The following is a 22,854-nucleotide window of genomic DNA, read 5'->3' as shown; positions in this document are numbered from 1 at the left end:
CAGGGAGTCGAGGACAATGAGCCCTGCTGCAGCCACCTGCCCACAGCTGCACAAACACCTGCAGACCCTCTGTTTGCCTTCCCCCAGCTCCCAGGGCTCCTTCCCCTTTGGATGGGGGAATGTGCAGCTCAGGAGCCCCTTCCTTTGTACTTGAGGCCTTTTTGAAGGCTTTGAGTGTTATAAACTGGTGCTGGTGGGGATGGCAGATCCCTCCTGGTGGTGTCACCGTGCCATGCCAGGTGACACCCTGGCTCTTGGTGCTCACTGATTTTTATTGTGGTGTCTGAAACCTTCCCAGGCCCTGGGAATGCTCAGAGCTGCTGTGTGCTCTCTTTAGCCAGATGAGAACTCCCTGGATTTCTCCTCCTGCATGCTGCGCCCGGGCATCAAGAACGCGCAGGACCTTGCCTGTGGGGTGTGTCTGCTGAACGTGGATTCCAGGAGCAAGGTGAGTGTGTGCTGCTGCAAATCCTGAATTTACAGCCTGGGCTTCCGTTTGTACAACCCCAGACTGGTTTGGGTTGGAAGGGACCCTAAAACCCACCCAGAGCCATGGGCAGGGACACTTCCCACTGTCCCAGCCTGTCCAGCCTGGCCTTGGGCACCTCCAGGGATGGGTGCATTGAAAAAATATTCCTGGTTATAATTTGTAAACTCTGAGCTGTAGAAGGGTCTCAATAAAATCCTGTAATGGAATATCCAGAGTTCCTTGGGCTCTGGTGTGACAAAGCTGTGGAGGAAGGGTTGAGTTTAATTGTTCGTAATGGGCAAGAAACTGCCATACTAAGATTTAAAAAAATATACATATTTTTTAACAAATAAAAATCCTTTAATGACTTTTCTTCATGAGATGGCTCACCAGAGGGGAGCAGAGCTGGGAGGGCCTCCCAGGACACGTGCAGAGCTGTGCCAGCCAGTTAAACCTAGAGGCACTTTTCCTGACTCTTTTTGGTTTCAACGTTATTTCAGAAAGAAGAGAAACCTGTGGAAGAGCTTCCCAAAAAAGTATGAACCTGTAAAAAGCATTCTTTCTAGACTCATTCTTCCTGAGTGTGGAAGGCTGAGGTGCTGCTGGGCTCTCAGCTGTCATTTCAGTTGTACCAATCATTAATCCTCTGCTCCAGTCGTGTTTTGTGGCCGTTAACTCTCGATCTGATCAACTAACACACCCCAGAGCCTCTCCCTGTGTGTCTGCATGCTGTGCCCTGTGCCCGGCTCTCTGGGCTTGTGCTCCTCCTGTTGTGTGCCACAAAATCCCTGACTTCCCCAGTTTGTGCTGCCCGGGTGTCTCTAGCAGGAGAGGGGGGATTTCAGGGCCTTTGTGCTAGGAATATTGACTTTTGCCTTTGTCTGGCAGGCTGTGGCATTTTTAGAAATCTCTGCAGGAAATCCAGGGTGTGGAGAGCAGGGCTGGGATATTTTTTTTAAAATAGGGAGCTGTGAGGCATTGGAAAATATCTCCTAGCAACAAACAGCGAGATGGTTTCAGCCTGCTCATGGCTTCACAGAGGCTCCTGTTGTAAGGCAGCTTCAATTAACAGGAGGAAGCAGATGAAATTCAACCTGAAATAACACTAATAGCAAGAATTGCACCTGCCTAACCCTCAGCCGGGCTGGAGCCAGGGAAATAAGTGCGGGAGCTGCCTGCTGGCAAGCAGGGCAAGGTTCCCCTTTGGTGGGGAGGTGGAACAGAAGCAGGAGGTGCAGAACAAGGTGAGTTAGCTCCAGGGCTCCCTCCTGCAGGGGGAGCTTGGCTCAGGTGTGATGGCTGAAGGTTTTGTCCTCCTGCAGTTGAAATCAGATGGAGTTGATGGGGTGGAGCTCAGGGGAGAGTCCTGGGCTGTTTCCCACCCTGGGTTTGGACCCTGGAGGGGATCAGGCTGTCACACTTGTTTCATTTCTTCTTGCAGGCCTTTAATTCTGAGACAGATAACTTCAAGCTGGCATATGGAGGGCACCAGTACCACGCCAGCTGTGCCAACTTCTGGATCAACTGTGTGGAGCCCAAACCCCCAGGTCTCATCCTGCCAGACCTGCTCTGAGAGCAGCTGCACTGCAGGTGGAGCCTTGGGCTCACCCTGCAGCACCTGGGGTAATGCTCTGCTGGAGGCCAGCCTTTCAAACCTTTGGGGTTGATTTTTGGTCCAAAAATCAACAGATTAAAGCCTGCTACTGCTACAGATGGGGAAGAGTTCACTTGTAATGGCCAAGGTTTCAGGAATAACTGGATAATATAAAGTATGGCATAAAGAAACAAAAGAGTGGCATTTCAGTCTTTGTGAGGATGCAAACGTTATCCTGTGCAAAAGCAGCCTGGGAACCATGTGCACAAAGCTGTGCATGGGAGAGGCCAGCATGGAGCTGCCCTGAGAGCCTGGGGTGCTGGGCTGGTTTGCATACAAACAACCACTGTCATACTTGAAGTCTGCATTTGCAAGCAAATCTTTTCCTTAGCGTTTTTGGGACCCAGACCTTGATGTTCTTTAAGTATTTGCTGCTGTGATATCACAGCACATGAGTCACACAGCATCCAGGCAGGATGAATTATTGACTCAGGAGAAGCTGCTGGGTGCTGGTGCTTGCACTGCTCTGTGCTGGAAGTTGTGCTGGATGCAGAACTGGTCAGTGCTGGAGGGTGGGACTGGAAAACTGCTGGAATTTTCCCTGTGCTCTGTGCATTCTGTAGTGCAGGCAGCTGGAGTTTCAAACTCCAGTCTTTGTTGTAAATACAGATAAACTTCCCTGGCTCTGTGCTGAGCTCCAGGCAGGGTTCTGTCTCTCCTGACCCTTTGGGAGCTGTGTGGCTGCAGCCCTGCTGGGAGCTGTGCTCTGCTGATGCAGCACATCTGTGCTCTGGAGGTTCTTTCCCTTTTTTGGCTGTGGAGATGCTGTTCCTGCTGGGATGGGGTGGCTGTGTGTGATCCTGCAGTCTGTGCTACCTGTAGCAACGTGTTCCTGTGACTCACAGCTGGCTCCTGCAGCAGGGAGTGCGATTGAACAGCCAGAGGGAATCAGCCCTGGAAGCTGGTGGTCTCAGCAAGCTGTGTTTGAACAGGCATTGTGTCCCTGCTGGTTTGTGGCTTTTGTAGGTGCCTCTCTGGACAGGTTTGTGTCACAGGCTCTCACTAAAAGTCACCTGTGCATCTAAAGTACCTGGTTCCTCCTTCAGATCCAGTATCCAGAGGACAGTGCAGGCAATGGAGTGCTGGTTACAGGATTTAAACCTGGGGGAGCCTCATGGTGTTACAAGAGACGTCCCACCCCCTGTCTGGGGCTGCAGGGAATGAAGTGAGCTGTAAGTCCATAGGGTGCAACTCTCTCCTTAATTCCTTGGCTTAGCCTCTCACATCTGTTCCTTTCCTCCAGCCTCTCCAAGCTAATCCTGCCCCCATTACCAGTACCTGACACTGACCTGTGGTTGTTTGCTGAAACAGAAATTACAATGAGGAAAACGATGCTTTGTATTTAAAAAACAAACAGGCTTAGTTATACGAAACTATTAATTAGGCCAAATGAAAGAATCTTGGCTCAGAGGTGTCTGGCTCCTTCCTTACACCAGTTACAATAAATCTCCTTGCTGCCTCAAATTAGCTCATTCATGAAATGCAGCCCCGTGTGCCTGCAGCTCCATCTGATCCAGAGGCAGAGTTCCCGTGCTCTGCTTCCCACATCCTGCCCAGCAATTTCCAAAAATGCAGGAAAACAGCTCCTTGCTTCTCTCCCTTTGTTTTATCAGGTGGGAAGGAGCTGCAGCAGCCCAGCTTGTGCCCGCAGCCCTTGCTGTGCAGCACAGTGAGGTGCTGTGCCCTCAGCAGTTTGGGGACAGGGAGAGGCTGGTGCTGAGGGTGCTGTGTTGGGAACAGGGATTTTTATGTCAGCCACCACAGCTCCCCAGCGCTTTGCTAGAGAGGATTTTTCCCCCTTAATTGAAAGAAGATGCCACAAATAAGGGGCCATGGTGTGAAGCTGTGACAGGGGCACTTCTGTGCTGGTTTTTCAGCACCTGTCACCAGGTCAGCCCCTCTCGTGTCCTTTGGCCCATGAAAAAGGGAAGGACATTTACAATTCCAGCTGCAGCAGAGCTCACTGCAGGATGGTGACACCATCCCTGTCCTCGTGGGGCTGGGATGCTGCTCCCAGGGAGGGTTTGCAGGGAGATCCCTGGATGGAGGCATGGCACAGCAGGATCAGCTGCAGATCCCAGTGACTCACTGGAGCATTCAGCATCCTCGGGTGCTGCTGCCAGCCAGAGCCCAATGTCCTTCCAAGCTGTCTCCAAGGTGACAGGATTGTCACAGCCCACCTTCCCCCACTGCCTTCCCTCTGCTTGGGCCCGATTTCAGACCTGTAACTCCTTTTCCTGCATGGATTCTCTCACTGGAGAAGAGAAATGAGGTTTTATTTGTTTTTTTTTAGCTAGAAAAAAGGGGCTGCCTTGGCGTGACCTGTGCAAAGTGGGGTTTCTGTCTCTGTGTGTACATTTGCAGCTCTGAGGATTTATTTGCTTGGTTATTTAATGTATTTATGGCTTAGCCCCGTTGTGTTCCTGGTGCTTCCTGCCCTGGCAGCTCCCCCTGGTGCTGGGGCTGCTCCAGCCTCTGCCCTGCCTTCCCTCCTGGTGTTTGGCTGCGAGTCCCTGCAGCCCTGGGATGACACTGTGCCCTGGCACTGTCACCTCCTGCCCTCACCATTCATTCCAGACCTTTCCTGGCTGGGTTTGGTGCTGGCTGTGAGTCCCTGCAGCCCTGGGATGTCACTGTGCCCTGGCACTGTCACCTCCTGCCCTGTCCATTCATTCCAGACCTTTCCTGGCTGGGTTTGGTGCTGGCTGTGAGTCCCTGCAGCCCTGGGATGACACTGTGCCCTGGCACTGTCACCCCCTGCCCTCACCATTCATTCCAGACCTTTCCCCCTGCAGCAGCTGCTCCAGGCTGGGTTGGTGGGAGCAGCTCCTGCCCTGAATCCCTGCAGAGGCTCAGGGTGAGGGTCTGAGGTTCAGCCCCAGGCTGAGCAGGAGCCCCTGCACACCCAAGGGCTGCTCAGAGCCCTGGCAGCTGCACTGGGAACCATAAACTTGAAACAAAACCTGCCTTTCCAATAAAGCTGCTATTGTACAAACTGCTGCTTTGGATTTGCTTTTGGTTCTGCACCTGTATTTAATTCCAGTTCTCAGTGTTAAAATAGGAATGTCATAATTTTATGAAGGAGAGCAATCAGAAAAGTTCTCTTTCTATTGTGATTCTTCTCCTGCCCTCTGGGCAAATGTTATTTTGCTTCCAGAAGTGGTTTTGTGATTATTATTTGGAGCTGTTTGGGTTTGTGCTGTGCCGGAGTTGCTGCTGATATTTTAAATCCAGTGAGAATAAGTGTTATTAATTGACTTTAGTACCTTGTTTACTCCCTTAATTCCTGCAATGATTTATAAATCCTGTGTTGAGATTCAAACCTGGTGTTCAATAAAAAGCTTGTTTCATATCTGACCGGCCTGGGAAGCTGAAATATTTATATCATATTTATATCATAATGTAAGTAAACCCTGCTCTGTGGCTGGGATGGGAAAGGTGTCTCACCAAATACTGGAAGATATAAAATATATTTTCAGATGATTTAGATACCACTTGGAAAAGCCTGTGGGGAGCAGGAGAAGGGGTGTGCTCAGAGCAATCCAAGCTAAACCAGAGCTCTCTTTTCTTTGGTTTCTGTGGATTTGAGAATGGAGAAAAACCTGGATTTTGAGGGGGAAAACACTTGTGTAAAATCTTTTGCTGTAGTGAATACAAGAGGAGCTTTTGCAGTGAAATTCCCACAAGCACTAAGAGTGTAATATAACCATGAATGGGGATTTCAGGTGAATTGTTTTCTCATGTGTTTTATTAGGCAATTTAACTTTTTATGGGTCTAACTTTCCCTTGTGTTTAGAGCCAGCCTTTGGTGCCTTCTTGGCTGAACATCAGCATCTCCCTCGCTCCTCGGGCAGTGTGTGCATAAAATCTACAGAATAATTCAAAGGAGAATTTTTAACCTTATATTTTTTAATACCAGAAATGCTGTAAAACCCTACGTTGCCCATTTTTAGGTAAAGTTAAATTTTGTGAGCAGATTTCAGTTTTTAGCATTTTTTTCCCTGTAAAATGTCATGTGTTGGAACATCTCCAGACCAGTGATTAATCCTGATTTTCACTCTCTAGTTCCTCACTTACCATTTCCCTGGCTGAAGCTTAACTCTGATAAATTTGGAAGATGAGTCTGTGTGTCTGCCTGCCACTGGAACTGGGATGCAGCCATGGAACCCGATGGCAAACCTCACCTTTATTTCAGTGGGGCAGAACTCACTGGGAAAAGCAGAAAACATCCTTCAGGCACAATTGTTTAAAGGCTGCTGCTGGAGCTCCACTAGCACAGTTTGGAACAGGAAACCAACACATGTTCTGGTTTAATCTTTATTGATTTTGGTTTTTTTACAAGTATAGAATCTCATTGAAATCAGACAGCGATCGCAGCACTCTGCCTGCTCCTCCTCCTCCAGAGGCCGCAGAAGCTCTGGTGCCTTCTCAGGAGCACCAGGGGCTCTCCTGGGCTCCAGCCACACTCCAAGGACCCAGCAAGGCTTCTCCAGGGAGGGCTGGGGCTGGGGTGGCTCCTGGCACGCTCTGAGCGAGGCCAGGCCTCTGTCACCACCCTGGGGACAGAGAGGAGCAGCCCTGGAGTGCAGCATAACCTCGAGGACGGAATGGAGAGAGGCAGGAGTGGCTAAGGCAGGTCCTGAGGGGAGCTGGAGCTGAGCAGCCCAGGGGATTGAGCCCCTCCAGGGCTGGGCTGGCTGCTGGATGCTGCTGGATGCTGGCACACACCCCCAGCCCTGGCAGGGCCATGCACACGTTCCTGAGCGTCTCTTTGGCTGCCCCAGAGGCTTCATCCCTCCTGCTTCTGCCTTGAGCCACATCTGGACAAGATCTGTCAACTTTCCACCCACAGAACACACCAGCATTTTCCAGTGGTTGAAGTGTATTCCAGGACTATTGCCCTGGCATGGAATGAGTGAAAAAGGATCTTGTATTTATTTGATTTGAATTGCTCAATTTTTATTTTACTTGTGGCCGACACGGACTGATTCAATCTTTTTGTTTGTTTGTTTTTTCCCTTTTTCCCCCTAACTTTGAATACGATTAAGAGCTGACTAAAGGTCTCAAACACTATATACTGAGAGTCACTACGGATGTTAAAGAAATCACCAGCACCAGCACCACAGCCCCTGTGCTCCTGCCTCCCTGGTGCTTGGAAAACCTGCTGCTGTGGGGCAGGGCCTTGCTGGTGCTGCTCCTGAGCCACTACAGGGTTGTGCAAGGAAGCAAACAAGCTAGAACAAAATATCCAGGCTACTACTGAGGCAGGAAGCGTACTTGGGCCATCCACTCTGCCCAATGCCTCTCAGGCCCTTCCCTGGAGGATCCTAATAAACTGACTAAAAAAAAAAAAGGAAAAAAATATGGAGGCTTTATGGAAGGAATAAACTTATAATGAGACCCGGATTTACTAAATCAGAGATGCAGATGGGAAATCCCCATAAGAAAAATGCTTCGAAGGGAATCGTTGGCCTTGCGGGTTAGTGAGGTGAGAGTTGAGGTTCTGCTGTGTGGTAGAGAACCAAAGTTGGCTGTAGAAGGAGAAGGGAACATCTCCAGTCTGCTCAACTCGCGTTTCCCCTCTGCAGTCCCGTTAAATTCCCCAGTAAGGCATCAGGGGTCTCCTCTCTCTCTCGTAAACGTCCGGGACGATGCCGTAGGGCGTCTGTACCATTTTAACCGTGGTCTTGCCAAAGAGCTTCCTCTCGTAGTCTATCAGCTGCCGCCAGAAGCCCACGTTGGGCCGGATCACGGGGCGCCGCGCCTTCACCCAGCTGTAGGCCTCCAGCAGGGAGACCTTGTGGTGCTTCATGAGGAAGGCGATGCAGAGCGTGGCCGACCTGCTGACGCCGGCGGCGCAGTGCACCAGCGCGGCGCCGTGCTTGCGCGCCACGCTCTGGATCTTGTCGGCCACGCTGTCGAAGTAGAGCGAGATGGGCGCGTTGGGCATGTCGGCCAAAGGCACTTTGACGTACTCAAACTGGGGCCAGTTGAAGTTGGGGATCTCGATGGTGGCGTTGATGATGCACGTGATGCCCCGCGACAGCAGCAGGTGCCGGTTGGAGGCCACGCTGCCCCGGCTCAGGTACAGCGAGGGCGTGATCTGGGCGATGCCCCCCAGGGCGCCTTCCGAGAGCAGCCGCGGAGCCATCAGAGTTCTCGGCAGGGAGTTGTGGCTTCTGGAGGTCATGGAGGATCCTGGCGCTCAGGCTTCCATCATGGGGAGAGAGCCAAGGGAGGATTGTCTGGCCCGCTGGCGGCGGGACAGCGAGAGCTCCCGCTGCTCGGTCACTGCAAAACACAAGGGAGGCCGTGAGCGGGGAGCTGGCCCTGACCTGTGCCAGGGAACAGGAAAGCCCAGCTCGCCCCGCTCTGGCCTGGCACGGCTCCGTGGGGAATGTGGGGCCGGGCTCACGGTGCTCGTTACTGCCGTCCCCCAGGCACTGCCTGGACAGATAGTAACAAAAAAATCTTCAGCCTAATTAACTCCAATTACTCGTCAAGGGTTCACTTGTGGGCCCGGACAGCATCTCAGCCGTGGAGGATGAGCTACACCTCTTCCATGCTTAAACACAGCAGCTTCACAGCTGGCCACAGTTCAAAGCGATGGTGAGGAACAGCAGATGCCAGCAATTTCCAGCAGGCTGCCCTCTCCCCAGTGCCACCCTTCTCCTTTTTAGGTGCAGGAAAGGCCCCGCCAAAGCACATAAACAGAGGAAAGTCGCTCATTAGGAAAGGCGGTGAGTCACGTCCATCCCCATCAGTCATCAGCTCTCACAGAGGCAGGGGAAGTGTGGAAACAGTGACCTGGTTATGTCAGAAGCTGGGAGTAAAACCCAAGAGCAGAGGCTGGGACAGGGGAGGCTCTTGTCCTGCTTTAATGCCTGACTAATGCTTGGCAGAGGCCTGGGATCACCTGTGAGAGCCACACGGGCCTGGAGGGTCCCTGCTCTGACCCTCCTGCTCCTTTGGGGCACCTCCAAAGCCAGGGAGAAGCTGCAGGCAAGGGGATGAGCCCTGGAGCATCAATAATCTGCCAGTCCCTGTTCTCTGTTTGGAGAAGGGCACGGGAAAGGCTCCAGTCTGTGCAGGCTGGGGAGTCCCTGCCCAGGTACCTCTGAGCCCACTTTGGTGGCACTGGCAGAGCTGAGGGGACTTGGGATGCTCAGGGCCTTGGGGAGAGGGATCTGCCCCTCCAGAATTCCTAATTATGTTAAGAGGGTCCTTTAAAGGGCTGTGGTTTCCCCTGCCCTCAGCTGTGTGCCCTCATGCCATGCTCTGGGAGGCACCAGCAGGTCCCAGCAGTGGCTGGTGGTGCTGCCAGTGGATTTTTGGCTCTGTGCTACAGAAACTTAATGAGCACAACGTGGCCTCCCCTGTGACTCTTCCCTGCTGGCAGCTACCTGAGCAGCTCCTGAAGCTGTGGACCTGAAGCTGCAAAAGTTCCTGCCCCAACAAGGCTTTTGCTGCAGCTACGAGTGCCCAGCTTCCCCCCAGTGCAGCCACCCAGCTGCAGCAGCAAGGAAAAGGGTGTTTTTCCAGAGGAATAAATTTCTGTGAGCAGGGGATATCCCTGCTCTGTCAGCTCTCACTGACAATGCAGAGGGTTTGGGCACTTACAGTTGGTGACAAGGTCCTGCTCTCGGTCACGGCGCGGCACCGCGGAGCTCGGGGCTGCTGGGGCTGGGGTGGCTCAGGGAGAGTGTCCCACGCTGGGCTGGGGAGACAAAGCAGCATGGATTGTACTGGGAGCTGTGCTGGATGTGACTAGGGGTGCCCAAACAGCATGGATTGTACTGGGAGCTGTGCTGGATGTGATTAGGGGTGCCCAAACAGCATGGATTTACTGGGATCCGTGCTGGATCTGATTAGGGGTGCCCAAACAGCATGGATTGTACTGGGATCCGTGCTGGATCTGATTAGGGGTGCCCAAACAGCATGGATTGTACTGGGAGCTGTGCTGGATGTGATTAGGGGTGCCCAAACAGCATGGATTGTACTGGGAGCTGTGCTGGATGTGATTAGGGGTGCCCAAACAGCATGGATTGTACTGGGAGCTGTGCTGGATGTGATTAGGGGTGCCCAAACAGCATGGATTGTACTGGGAGCTGTGCTGGATGTGATTAGGGGTGCCCAAGAACTGGCAGAGAGCACCACAGCTTCCCCACCGAGAGATGAGGACTCAGGGTGGCACTTGCTGCCAACACCAGAATGTCACCAGTTCCTGCCAATACGGCACTCAGAATCACCGTGAGCCCTGAGGAATCTGAGGCTGGCACAGAAGTCATTTAAGTAATTGATTTACTCTAATGTCTCCTTTAGCATCTGCCCAAGCCCAGACAGCTGGGGCAGGTCTGTGCCCTTCTGATGGTGCCCATGCCACCCACAGGGACCCCCTGTTCCTGTGAATGGGAAGGGGCAGAGCTGATGCCAGAGCCACAGCACCGTGCCCCCAAAAAGCTGAGGATGGGGCCAACATCCCCTTCCTTCCCCAGAAGCCCCCAGAGTGGAATCCCCTGGGAAACGCTGCTGGGTGAGAGCAGAGCCACCCCAAAGCAGCTCTGGGCAAGGCAGAGCCTCCAGCTGCTCCTGGGGGAGCTGGAGTGGTTTGGGAAGGGCTCTGCTGCTTTCCATAAAGTGGTTCCTGTTTGCAGGCAGGAACTTATCCGGGGATTTGCATGTGACAGGCTGGGCTCGCTCTGCAAACTGGGGCTGCTGCACTGGCAGCAAACACCTGCTCATCCCATCCCATCCCATCCCATCCCATCCCATCCCATCCCATCCCATCCCATCCCATCCCATCCCATCCCAGGGTGCTCCCAGCCCCATCCAGCCTGCCAGGACACCTCCAGGGACGCAGGGGCAGCCACAGCTGCTCTGTCCCACCTGTTACACCCCAGGCACACACACACGTATCCCCGGGGCTCGGAATGGCCAACACGGCTCCCCCTGAGCCAGAGCAGCTCTCAGCCAGGAGGATGGGATATTTGGAGGAGAATCTCGTTATTGCAGCGAGAGATAAGGCTGCTGTGCCCACAGCCCCGTGCCTGGGGGTGACAGCGCCCGGCTCTGGGCACAGCAGGGCGGGCACCGGGTCCCTCCCGTGCGGCGGAGCTGCTGCGATGCCACCGGCTGTGGCTGCTGGCTCAGGCATGTGACAGAGCCACGCTGCTGCCCACACACACCCGGCTGAGCAGCTGCTGCTGAGCAGGGAGCTGGGCATGGAAGGGGCTGCGCTGGCAGCAGCTCTGGCTCCCCCAGGCTCGCAGGTGTGAGCCTTCACCTGTGCCCGGGGCTGCACCCACATCCCTCCCGTCTGACCCCAGTGCCCTGCTGTGATCCTGGGAGATCCCTCTTTGTCCCCAGGGCCGCACCCACATCCCTCCTGCCCAGCCCCAAATCCTCCTGCCTAGCCCCAGAGCCCTGCTGTGCCCCCATGAAAGTCCCTCTGCCTCTCCCAGCACAGCCCCAGCGCACCCCCTGCAATCCAACGCTGCCGCTCTTCACGCGGCCATTCCCCTCCCCTCATTGTGCTGGGGCAGAGGAACAGAAAAGGAATGAAAAGCCTCTCCCCAGCCGTTGCTGAGCACAGAAAAAAATAAAGGAGAAAATGGCAGAAGATGGAACAAAGCCCTCACACAGCCTGGCGTGGCTGTGATGGCAAGGCTGGTGGCACAAGGGGCTCCTGGCAGGGCACAGGGAGGGGCACCGCTGCCCCTTCAGCCTCTGCACTGCCAGGTACAGCCAGGGAGCAGTGCCTCATGTGAAATAAAAACACCAGCTCTTCTCCCACTGCTCCTTGGTTGGGGTTTCTGAGTGCTGGCACAGGCTGGGCAGTCACAGCAGCCCAAAGCCCCGGGGTGCTGGAGCCAGAACTGTCCCCAAAGCAGCACTGGAAATGTTTTCCAAAGGAGCTGGAATGTCACTGGGGTTTCCTGCAAAGGCCTGACATCCCCAGAGGCTGCAGATGGTCCTCCAGGAGAACAGTGGGCTGTTGGCATCCAGGTGTTCCTGCCATCACATCCTCCTTTTCTGGGCTGACTCCAGTTAATGAATTAATTAATCTTGCAGCAGCCCTGACCCACAGTAAATCCCTTTCCAGACTGTGCCTTGGTCTTGTCCATGTGTCGAGCCTGGACAGTGCCCAGAGGGAGGGCTGGGACCCTGGGGTGGCAGGGGGACCCTGATGCAGCAGGGGCAGGACTGGAGCAGCCTCCTCCCTCCCCGGCAGACTGGTGGGTTCTGCCATTTCCCTCCTCTGCATAATCAGGGGTGGGGGAAGCCAGTGACTAATTACAGCCTGGAGAACACTCTGCTCCTCAAAGCCTCCAGGTCCTTCACCAGCGCTCCTGGCCAGCACCATCCTCGGGTTTATGGCGAGGGGACACTTCTGCAGCCCCGTCCAGCCTGGATCTCATCCTGCAGCCAGGGTCTCCAGCTCTCAGGTGTAGCTCCTGCTGCACTCCAGGCTGAGCTTTGTGCTTCCCCAGTGTCAGGAGGAGAGGCAGGTGCCCAGCCCGGGCAGCTGCTCCCATGGAAGGCTGGCTGTGTCCCACCTGGGCTGGATGTCCTGGCCCCAGAGCAGCTCCTTTGCAGGTAAGAGGATTTCCAGAGCAGTGCAGCGATCCCGATGCCGTGCTGGGTGTTTTTGGTGGTGCAGCCCCTTGGAAAGGTGGCTGCCGGCAACGCTCGTGGCTCTGCTCCTCCAAATCTTGCAACAGCTGGAGTTTGTTTCTCTTGCTTTCGTTCCTGGGAAGGCAGTCCTGTTAACAAAGGCTGGAATTCCCACGGGAAAGCGTTGCTGGCTCCTGGACCTCCTGAGAAAGACTTGAAAACACCTCTGGAAGCTCAGATGACAAACAGGGTGAGTTTGTGAGTGGAGTACTGTGATCTCCAGGACAGGAGGGAGAACTGGTCGGGCTCTAGACAATGAGTTGGCAAGTCTGAGCTTCTGCCTTCTTATTCTGGTGCTGCCGGGCGGTTTGCTCTGATTTTTAAGGGTTTGGTTTTTTGTTTGTTTGTTTTTTAACGCAGCTCCTCTGCCTTGAGAGCTGAGGCTGTGGCTCGTCCCTGGGGCACTTGAGTTTCTGTTGTGTTGTGTGGCAGGAACACAACCAGGGGCTGCTACCTGGACAGGTGAGAGCTCCCCAGGCCTCCCTCCCTCTGGAGCTCAGGTTTAGTGCAGGGTGGGCCCTGCTCTGCTCAGGGAACAGAGACACTGAAGCCCCTGCTTTAATTCCCAGATCATCATCTGAGATTTGGAGAAGATTTCTGGGCTGGGTGTGCGAAATGTCAGTACTGAGGCAAGGCTTCTCCCCCCTCCCAGGAGAGGAAAAGTTATTCATTTTGGAGATGACAAATGCTCTCTAATCCTGCAGTAAAGAGAAGAGTCAATATCGCCGGCACTGAATGAACGAGCCTGCTCAGGGCTCTTCCCAGCCAGCCTGAACAGCAAATTGCTGCAGAAATGGTCCTGGAGAGTGGCATTTCAAATAAATTTCAGCAGACGGCACAAACTGCAGCCATTCTGGGGTCAGGGCTTGCTTGTGCTGAGTCCGAGGGAGCCCAAAGCAGAGCCGGGAGGGGAGAGATCGAGTGGGAGCCGCCGGCTCCTCTTCCCAGCGCTTGGCTCTGCTCTCCTGCCTTTGGTCGCGCTCCTGGAGCCATTACAGGCGTGGGTCAGAGCCATCAGCACATCCTCACCGTGGAAAGGTCGAGTGGTTCCGTTTGGAACGGGAAAGGAGGAAGGGGAGCAGGCGGGGTGATCTGGGCTGAGACAGAGGATGCTGCGACCAACCCCCGGCTGCTGCTGCTGGCAGCCTGGGCCGGCCTCTCCGAGCAGGATGGGAGCTGTCAGATGTTAAATCAAGATAATAATCTGTCTGCCCGGAGCTCGGAGCAGGCCTGGCTGCCTGTGCAGCTCCCAGCACAGCTGGGTCCCCGCGCTTGCCAGAACACACCAGTAACTTCCCAGAGGATCCACAAAAAGGGGAATCGCGCCCAAAACGCACAACAAGGCACCCTGGGCTCTCTGGGAAGCTGAACGACCCCAGAGCGAGCAGTTCGGTCTGCAAGCACAGAGCCCTGCCTGCCCCCCGAGCCAGGGCAGCTCCTGCAGGGCTGGCAGTGCCACAGGAGCCTGTCCCAGCCTGCTGGCAATGCCAGCCTGCTGCCTCCAGAGGGGTGGCAGCTGACACTGCTGCGTCCCAGGGCTTGGCAAGGCTCACCCACTGCCTCCTGCCTCGCTCCACAGCCGCGCTCTGCTCCCACATGGCAGCACCGAGCCTCGGGCTGGCACCAGGCTCAGGGTGGTGCCTCCAACCCAGCCCAAAGTGCCCGGCTGAGCAGTGTCTGAGTGCTCTGCCAGCCCAAATCCCTCCCTGGCCGCCATGCTCCCAGCAGGAAATATGGGCCGTGAGGCTTTTGCAAGCACTCCTCTGAGGGAGGATGCCATTGGTGCCATGGGCAGGGTCCCAGGCTGCCAGGCAGGGCAGCAGCTCCGGATTGACACTGCCACCAACTCCTGGGACAGCGGCGCTGCCCACGGCCACGCTGTGATCCCTGCTGGGATCCCTGTCACCCTGCCATGGTCCCTACCATGCAGCCATCCCCTCCACAGCAGGAACAGGCGCTGCTCCCTCTCCAGCTGGGCCCTGCCAGCTGACAGCCAAACCTCTGGCCACAGGGAGGGCTCCTGGCCACAGGGACAGAGCGAGATGGGCAGCGGGCACAACCTGGGGCACGCTGGTATTTATAAACGCTCGCTCTGCTCTGAGGACAAGCCTCCCTCAGCAAGCAGCGAGAGGATTGGATGCAAGAAAAACAAACCATCTTCCCTTGAAACGCCACGTCTGTGCTTCCAGAGCCACGGGCTCCGTGTGCTGCTGGCCGGGGCACGGGGCTCCCCCAGCACGGGGCAGTGGCGTGGCCACCTGCATCCTGCTTCAGAACTGTGAGAAATGCTTTAAAATCCAGACCCAAGCTGTGAGGAGGCACGAAGGGATCCTCACAGGGGCGTGCAGCATCGGTTCCCCACTGGGCTGAGCACTGAGGGCTGTTTTCCAGCCCTGAGAGGCGACGCCGCCTCCTCTGGAGCGCCACAGATCGTTCCAGCGCCAGCTGATGGCATCTGGATCGCAGGTGGAGTTTGGGAAAGCTCCACGCCCTGCTCCCCGTGTCCAGTGTGACCCGGGGGAGGTGGATGGGGGGCACGTTCAGGGAGCAGACCCAGGCCTGGCTCTGGCTCACAGGGTGCTGCAAGATGGAGCCTTGTTTGTTCCGGAGCCGTGCCCTGCACGGTCACAGCTGACAGGAGGGACACAATCTCTTCCCTGTTAGCAGAACAAAACACAGGGACCTGGTGTGCTTGCTCGTGTGTGACCCTGCCGGGCCCAGGGCTGTGCCTGCTGCTCGTGGGGCTCTGCCCCAGCCCACCCCAGAGCCCATGAAATCGAAGGCAGCTGCAAATTCTCTGCAACGTGTCCTGGAAACAGCTCGGTGCCTCCGTGCTGGCCTCACCCGGGCCTTTTCCAGGGCCAGCGCCAACTGCTGCGTGCTCTCGGCTGCCTGGCTTCCAGGGGGGACCAAAGCTGGCACCCGATGGTGGCACCTTCCCCTCCGGAGGCACTCCTGGCGGGCAGGGGCTGCCCAGCCTTGCCCAGGCTCCCCAAGGCCGGGAGCAGAGGGATGTGCCCACAGCAGCTGTGAGGAACGAGGTCAGCCCTGAGCACACCCCTGGGGTTGTGTCGGGTAACAGGCAGAGAGGCCCATTTTAACCAGTTCGGGGAGATGGAGTTTACACTGGAGCCTCCTCCCCTGTGGGCAGCACCCCTCGGCTGCCAGGAGGCCCCTCTGGCTGCTCCAGGCTGGGGGAATTCCCTTTTCCAGAGATGCTGTGCAAATTCACATTTCCTCCATGAAGGACTCCTGCCCCCAAAGGGAGGGACCTGCAGACCCACCACACTGGGGGGTGGGATGGTGAAAATAAATGAGAATTAATTCTCACTGGCCTGGGAACGCTGACCCATCTGGCCTAGGGGTGGCTGTGGCAGCACCTGTTGATCCTTCCTGCTGGGAACTCCAAACCTGCCTGGGTATTATAATTTTATGCTATTTTTAAAGCAGGGGAGTAGCTGTGTGAGCTGAGCCCACGCACTGCCTGCACCACAGGTGCCCCGGGAAGGGTGGGCAGTGCCTTTGCCTCCCAGTTCCTGGCTTTATTCCCAAGCATCCAGGGAGCTGGGGCTCCTGTTCAGAGATTCCTCAGCTATTTCCGAATGCCAGAGCACTCCCTGCATGTTATGGCTGCTCAGAATGTCCTTTTGGAGCGATAAATGGGTGTGTGTGTGCTGTGTACCTGGAGAGGAGGGGCTGGGAGAGGCTCCTGCGCTGGTTTGAGGTGTTACCCCTCCCTTCCAGGGAAAACCACCCTGGAAGGACAGTCCTGCAGGGGTGGCAGGAAGCCTGGAAGGCTGCTCTGGTGAACAGCCTGGAATTGATGGCTCTGGTGGGGTCAGTGTGTGGTGCTGCCAGGCCCCACTGCCCTGCCCAGGTGCCTTTTCCCCACTCCTCATTCCCAGCCTTTCCCTGCACGCCCAGGCGTGCTGGTTCCATGGGACAAAGCTGGTTCTGGCTCCCAGAACACAAACCTGACACTTTTTTTGTGGTGGCTCTGCACCCCTTTGCTCCCTCCCAGGCTCAGGCAGATTTCCCCCACAGCCCACACGTTTCCAGCACTAGAGCACCGTGAGCTCTCCGGCTTTCCAGCTCCGAGATTCCAGCTGGGGTCAGGTATTGGATTAAGCAATGCAAATTTCCATCTTGCCCTGACCAAGGAGGAAGCAGTGCCAGAGCCCAGAGCAGAGCCCGCAGCGAGGGCTTGGATGAAATCCCCGGCATTTCACCTTTGTTCCTGCAGGAACCCGGGATCTGTGTCCCTGTCCAGGACCCAGGCGAGCCCTCGGGGGCAGGAAGGACAGGCAGAGCTGCACGGTCACACCTTCCAGGCACAAACTGATTAAAACCTGCTGCATTACTGCTCCCCTGACGCTCACCAGGGTCACGGCAGCCGAGCCGTGGCATCGGATCTCTGTGCCAGAGGGGAACAGCACGCGTCCCCCAAATGAGGGATCCTTCCTCCCCATTCCTTGGGAACCAGAGTGCCACAGAGCCCGTCCCAGCCACCGGGAACACAGCAAACACCAGGGTTTACAGCGAGGCCTGGGGGAGGAACGCACTCCCTGCCAGAGAAGGGCAGCTGATCCGGTGTCTCAGAAGGGAAAACAGTGTTTTGCCAGTGCTAATCCTCCACCATTCCTGAGGCAGGGGCATTAGGGATAAACTGAACTTGCAACATGATATTAAGGCATCTGCCAACACTCAAGCCTCCAGAATAAAAGGCTCATTTGCTGCCCAGTCGAACAGGTTAGAATCCTGCCCCATCTCCCTACAGCCAAATGCCACTCATTGATTACCGGTGTTGCTCAAAGCAGCTGCTCCGGAGCTGAGTCAAGGGCCGTGCATGCAGCCGGGCTGGATGTGAGGCCGGGCAGCTGCAGGCACCCCCGGGGCTTGGGGACACCGGGCTGCCCTGGGAGCCGGGGTGGGGAGGGCAGGAGCCACGGGTGGCAGCGAGGGCAGGAGCCAGGGGTGGATGCCTGGATGCCCAGAGCAGGAGAGCAAGGGCAGGAGCCAGGGATGGACGCCCAGAGCAGGAGTGCAAGGGCAGGATTTAGGGATGGGAGCAAGGGCAGGATTTAGGGATGGGAGCCCTCAACAGGAGTGCAAGGGCAGGATCCAGGGATGGATGCTGAGCTGGGGTGCCGAGGGCAGGATTTAGGGATGGGAGCCCTCAGCAGGAGGGCAAGAGCAGGATCCAGGGATGGATGCTGAGCTGGGGTGCCGAGGGCAGGAGCCGGGGGATCCAGAGATGGATGCCGAGCTGGGGTGCCGAGGGCAGCAGCCAGAGGGGGGGGCCGAGGCAGGATGCGGGGATGGAGCCCTGTTACAGCACAGCCCGTGCTGGGGTTGGTTCCGTTCCCCGTCGAGGAGCCCCCGGAGCCGTGCCCGCGGCTGCTCCGGTGCCGCTCGGAGCTGCCCCCCGCTCTCCCACCGCGATCTCTGCCGCGTCCCGCTCCCCGGGGCGCCCCGGCAGCGCTGCCCCGTCCCGCTGTCCCACGGCACAGCCCCGGCACCCCGGGCCCGCCGGGGATCGCAGCCTCCCCGCGTCCCGTCCCGTCCCGCCCTCCGGGGCCCCTCCGGAGGCACCGTAAGCGAGAGGGGCGGGCTGGGCACAGCGAACACAGCGGGGAACGGCGGGCCCCCCATCCCGAGCGCCCCGGCTCCCCCCGCCCGGCCCGGCCCGGCTCGTCCCTACCATGGCTCCCGGGCGGCGGCTCCGCGCTCCCTCGCGGCCGTGGCGGCGGCGGGCCGGGACTTTTATCGTGCTCGGCCGGCTCCGTCTCGGCGGTGCCACCTGACCGCGGCTGCCGGGGCCGCCCCCGCCCGCAGAGCCGCCGTTACCAGGCTACGGGGGGCGGCCCGGCCCGGCCCCCGGGCGGGGGCTCCGGGAGACCGGCCCCGCTTAAAGGCGCCGCCGCCGCCGGGCCCGCGCGGCCTGGGCGAGAAAAGGGACGGGAAAAGGGGCCCCGGTGGGGACATGACGGGGTCCCTGTGGGGATGGGGACGGCTGAGTGTCACTGTGGGGAAAACACGGGGTCCCTGTGGGGCTGGGGACGGCTGAGAGTCAGTGTGGAGAAAACACGGGGTCTCTGTGGGGAAGGGGAAAAATGGAGCATCCTGTGGGGCACATCAGGGTCGTGGTGGGGATCTGACTTCTCTGTGTGGGGATGTGACTGTGTGGGGATGAGTGGGGGCCCCGTGGGGATGGGAACAAGTGAGGGTTTCAGTGGAGACGTGATGGGATCACTGTGGGGATGGAGATGATGGGGACCTCAGTGGGGACATGACGGGTGTCCTGTGGGGATGGGATATGTTGAAGTCAGTGAAGGGACATGGCAGGGAGAGGTGGCTGCTGTGGGCACAGGGATGTGGCAGGGTCTCGGTGAGGATGGGACAGCCTGTGGGGATGTGGCAGAGCCCAGGACATCCCTTGTTAGGGATGGGACATGCCATGTCCCCATGGGGACCCTGCCAGCGTGTGTGGGGACAAGATGGGGTCCCTTTGGGGATGGGGATCTGCCAAGAGTCCCTCAGCTCAATGCGTCCTCACTGGGGAGGGGGCCAGCCCTGAGAAAGAGAGAGGAACCTGGTTTTGGGACTCAGGACATGCCAAGCTGCTCCTCCCCACACTGGGAGCACAGTGAAGGAATGCCAGGTGGTCCTGAGGCTCCCAGGGCTTCTTGTGGCACCCTCCTGGGGCCAGCTGTACCCTGGCCAAGGCAGGGTGGGCTCAGGTTCCTGTGGAGAGCTGGCATGGGCTGGGATCCGCAAGGAGGGATGGGGATCTCCAGGGAGGGATGCCACGGGCTGGGATTCCCAAGGAAGGATGCCCTGGGTGAGGGGATCCACACGGCACAGGGGCCACAGAGTTTTTTCCGGCTGCAAACTGTTGGATTGAGGTGAGGGCTCTGCTCGCACTGCCTCACCACCATGGCAGGGACGGGACAAGGCTGGCACTGGCAGAGGAGGAGGAGGTGGGAGGAGGAGGAGGGCAGCCTCTGCCTTAACCCCGCGGCTGCCGGAGCGAAGCGTGGCCACCCCAGCCCGCTTTTGTTCGCTTTCTGGTTTTGTTGTCGCACGCTCCGACTGAAATAGCCCAAATCCCTCATAGGAAGCTTCCCCCAGCCCGAGCCCTCGGCTGGTATCTCGCTCGGGCAGGTTTCATGACTCAGCAGCCCAGATGGAGCCGTCCCTCACAGCCCTCCGCTCCAAATCTGTTTATTGCTCCAGAGGCTGTTTTTCCAAGAACCTCGCTGCTTTATAGCAGCCAGAGCTCTCCCTTAAAACCCTGCCTCTCCAGCGAGGGCTCGCGTCACACTCCGCGCGGAGGTGGGCGAGGAACAAAAATAGACAAATTAAGAAAACCTCAAAAGGCCAAAAAAATGAGAATGTGAGGGGTTTGGCTCTCCAAGCTCGAGGTTTGCTTTGCCTCCGTGTTGCATCAGTTCTGCTGCCTTCCTTGGAGCTGCACCATCTCGGGGAGGGCAGGGATGAATCCCGGGTGATCGCGGGGTGATCACAGCTCTGAGATGATGAGAGACGGCTGAGCCCCCGGGGTGTCCCCTCGGGGTGTCCCCCCGGAGCTGGGGGCTCGGAGCCCTGGCAGGGCAGCCTGGGGGTGTTTATGGGCCACGGGCAGCGTAGGGAGAGCCGAGGATGGGCTTTGAGTGGCAGCCTGTGGGATTCCCTGCGCAAGCATCTACACCCCTCATTCCCCCTCACCACTGCCGAATGAGGAAAAGGCTCTTGCACATCTCCAGTTGCTCATCCTGGGCAGTTTTTAGCTACTCACACAACTACAAAGGTGTTTCTAATGCTGGTGCTTTTAACCTGCACTCTGCCAGGAGCTTTATGTGTGTTTGCATCTCTTGGAAAAGTTCTGAAGATTGCAGGGACAAGATGCTCCAAGTGGTGACCGATGACGCCCCATGGTGCCTTTGGGGGTGATGGCTTTGGAAGGGCCAGGATTGGGCTCTGGTGCTGATGGGTCAGGATATTCCGTGACTCTGTGAGCTCAGCTTGCCCAGCCCAGCCTGGCAGATGCCCCTGGCTGTGCTGGGGTGAGCTCTGCCCGGTGGGTCCCGGCACATTCCCGAAGCGTGCGCCCGACCACGGGCCATTAGCTGGTCATTAGGGCAATTATCTTAATCAGGGTGTTGCCCTGCTCCGTGCAGGGTGTGCTCAGGGTCACGCAGGCATGGATGGATGGATGGATGGATGGATGGATGGATGGATGGATGGATGGCAGCCTGCTCCCATCCATCCATCCATCCATGCATGCAGATGTGGCCATGGAGAGCCTGTGGTGGGGCAGGCATTGCCCAACAGCTCCCACTCTGCTTGCCCCCATCTCTGTGCTCCCCATGCTCTTCCTACTCCCTGTTGGGTTCCACATGGTCCTGACCCAGCTTTGCCAGGTGTGACAGCACCCAGCTGGGGTGTGTGACAGCACACGGCCGGGATGTGTGACAGCACACAACAGGGATGTGTGGCCAGGCTGTGGTTCCCCTGTAGAGGTGTGTTCAGCTCCCTGGGCAGCAGCCAGGTGTGAAGAGGCCCGGTGGGCTGGGGGCTGCAGGAATTGGTGAGCCTGGTGCTGGGCTCAGTCCCAGCACTGTGCGTCGGCTCCAGTCACAGGGAGGGCTGTGGGAATGTGCTTTCTCCAATAAATCCATGCTGGCTTTTCCTGGAAGGTCACCCAGCCAGTTTGCTGGAAGGCCAGAGATCACTATGGGGCATCACCACGTGGATCTTTCCCTTTTCCCTTCTCACCAGGACGGCAGCCTGGGGTTTCTCTAACCACGGCTCAGAAGCTGCTGCTCCAGCGTGGTGTTTTCTCCCAAGGAAAGGTGGTTTAGGTTTCACGGGCCCCTCCTGACGGGAATTTGAGCAGGCACTAAAAGTAGGGCTCCTTGTGTGCCGCCGTTATCGGCGCTATCTGCTCCGTGGGGAGCAGGAGGGCGGGAGGAGCCCCCACCGCCTGGGCTGAGTCACAGCGGGCCCAGCGCTTGCTGCTGGGGTGACGGCAGCTGTGAGTCCCAAAAAAAGCCCCCAGCACTGATGCTTTAATGACAGGCGGATAACACAGCCCCGGGAAGACTCATTCCCTGCATAGCTCAGTGCTGTGACTAAGCTGGAGCAGCCGCAGCCTCACCCCGGCCCTGGTGTCACCAATCCTGCAGGTCCCAAAGTGCCCATCTCCAGCCTGGCTCCATATTTAATGTTCCATATTTAATGTTCCATGGCCGCCCGAGGCTGTAATTAAGGACCTGCATCCCCCAGCTGTGAGTCTGGAGTGCAGTGGGGGCTGGTGTTCCCCAGCCCCCCAAACCAGCCCCAGGATGGTTCCAGTGCCCTCGGCTCCTTTTCTGCCTTTGGGTGAAGTCACCCAAAAGAAAGGCAGTTTGGCTGTTAACTGTTAAAAGACAAGTGGGAAAAGCATTCCCAAGGTTTTACAGCTTACTGTGCCCTTTCCCTCGGCGTCCCCAGTCTCAATTTCTGGATTTTAATCTCCAGCACGTCGTTTATTACTGCTGCTTTTCTTTAAACAGAAGTATTTGCTAGGCAATGCAGTGGCTGCATCCCTACGGCCGCTGCTGGGGTTTATCTCCTCTCTCCTGGTGAGGAGCTGATGGATATAGATCCAGGCAGCTGTGTGACCTTTACAGTCTCACTCCGAGTCTGGGGACGTGGATGTAAGATTGTTTCAAGTCATTTTGATTTTATTACAAACCAAAATACTTCACATTCAATGGCACCTCCTGTCCACAGGATAATTACTCTTGGGGAGCAAACAACAACCCAAACCTCAACACCTTACTGGTACTGGTGCAGCTGGAGCTCAGTTAGGCTGTTCCAAGAGATCCCAAACTTGGGAGCATCCAACACCCCACCTGCTCTGGCTCCTGGCTTTCCTGTGGGACATTATTCCAGCATTACACCCTAGCAGGAAGCTGTCTGACAAACAATTCACTGTTCAATAAACACACAAGCTGCACCTGCAGAGAGCCATCTTCATCATCCAACTGACTGCCAAATCCCCACGTTTGGT

General features: G+C 56.9%; 2 protein-coding genes across 3 annotated transcripts in view; one reads left to right on the top strand and one right to left on the bottom strand.

The window, feature by feature from the left end:
* The window catches only part of SYNRG (synergin gamma), a 33,660-nt gene extending 30,923 nt beyond the window's left edge, over positions 1 to 2,737 (top strand). For both annotated transcript variants that reach the window (XM_058817645.1, XM_058817644.1), the window contains 3 exons: positions 338 to 448; positions 970 to 1,005; positions 1,911 to 2,737. In XM_058817645.1, the coding sequence (XP_058673628.1) occupies positions 338 to 448; positions 970 to 1,005; positions 1,911 to 2,042 (279 nt within the window). In that variant the 3' untranslated portion in view covers positions 2,043 to 2,737. The remainder of the gene's footprint in view (positions 1 to 337; positions 449 to 969; positions 1,006 to 1,910) is intronic.
* A 3,700-nt stretch (positions 2,738 to 6,437) lies between these two features.
* Positions 6,438 to 18,642, bottom strand: DUSP14 (dual specificity phosphatase 14). The gene is made up of 3 exons (XM_058817799.1): positions 18,499 to 18,642; positions 9,744 to 9,840; positions 6,438 to 8,414 (listed from the first exon to the last, which is right to left on the bottom strand). Exon 3 carries the CDS (start codon positions 8,311 to 8,313, stop codon positions 7,717 to 7,719), a length of 597 nt encoding a protein of 198 aa, XP_058673782.1. The 5' UTR covers positions 8,314 to 8,414; positions 9,744 to 9,840; positions 18,499 to 18,642; the 3' UTR covers positions 6,438 to 7,716.
* Between the last annotated feature and the right edge of the window lie 4,212 nt (positions 18,643 to 22,854).

The sequence above is a fragment of the Ammospiza caudacuta genome, chromosome 20, assembly GCF_027887145.1.
Source record: "Ammospiza caudacuta isolate bAmmCau1 chromosome 20, bAmmCau1.pri, whole genome shotgun sequence".
Classification (NCBI taxonomy): Eukaryota; Metazoa; Chordata; class Aves; order Passeriformes; family Passerellidae; genus Ammospiza; species Ammospiza caudacuta.
Note: the sequence above shows the minus strand (reverse complement) of the source record. Positions and strands in the feature narration are given on the sequence as shown.

Excerpts from the sequence above, each read along its gene's own strand:
- DUSP14 (XM_058817799.1), bottom strand. The coding sequence starts at position 8,313 with ATGACCTCCAGAAGCCACAACTCCCTGCCGAGAACTCTGATGGCTCCG.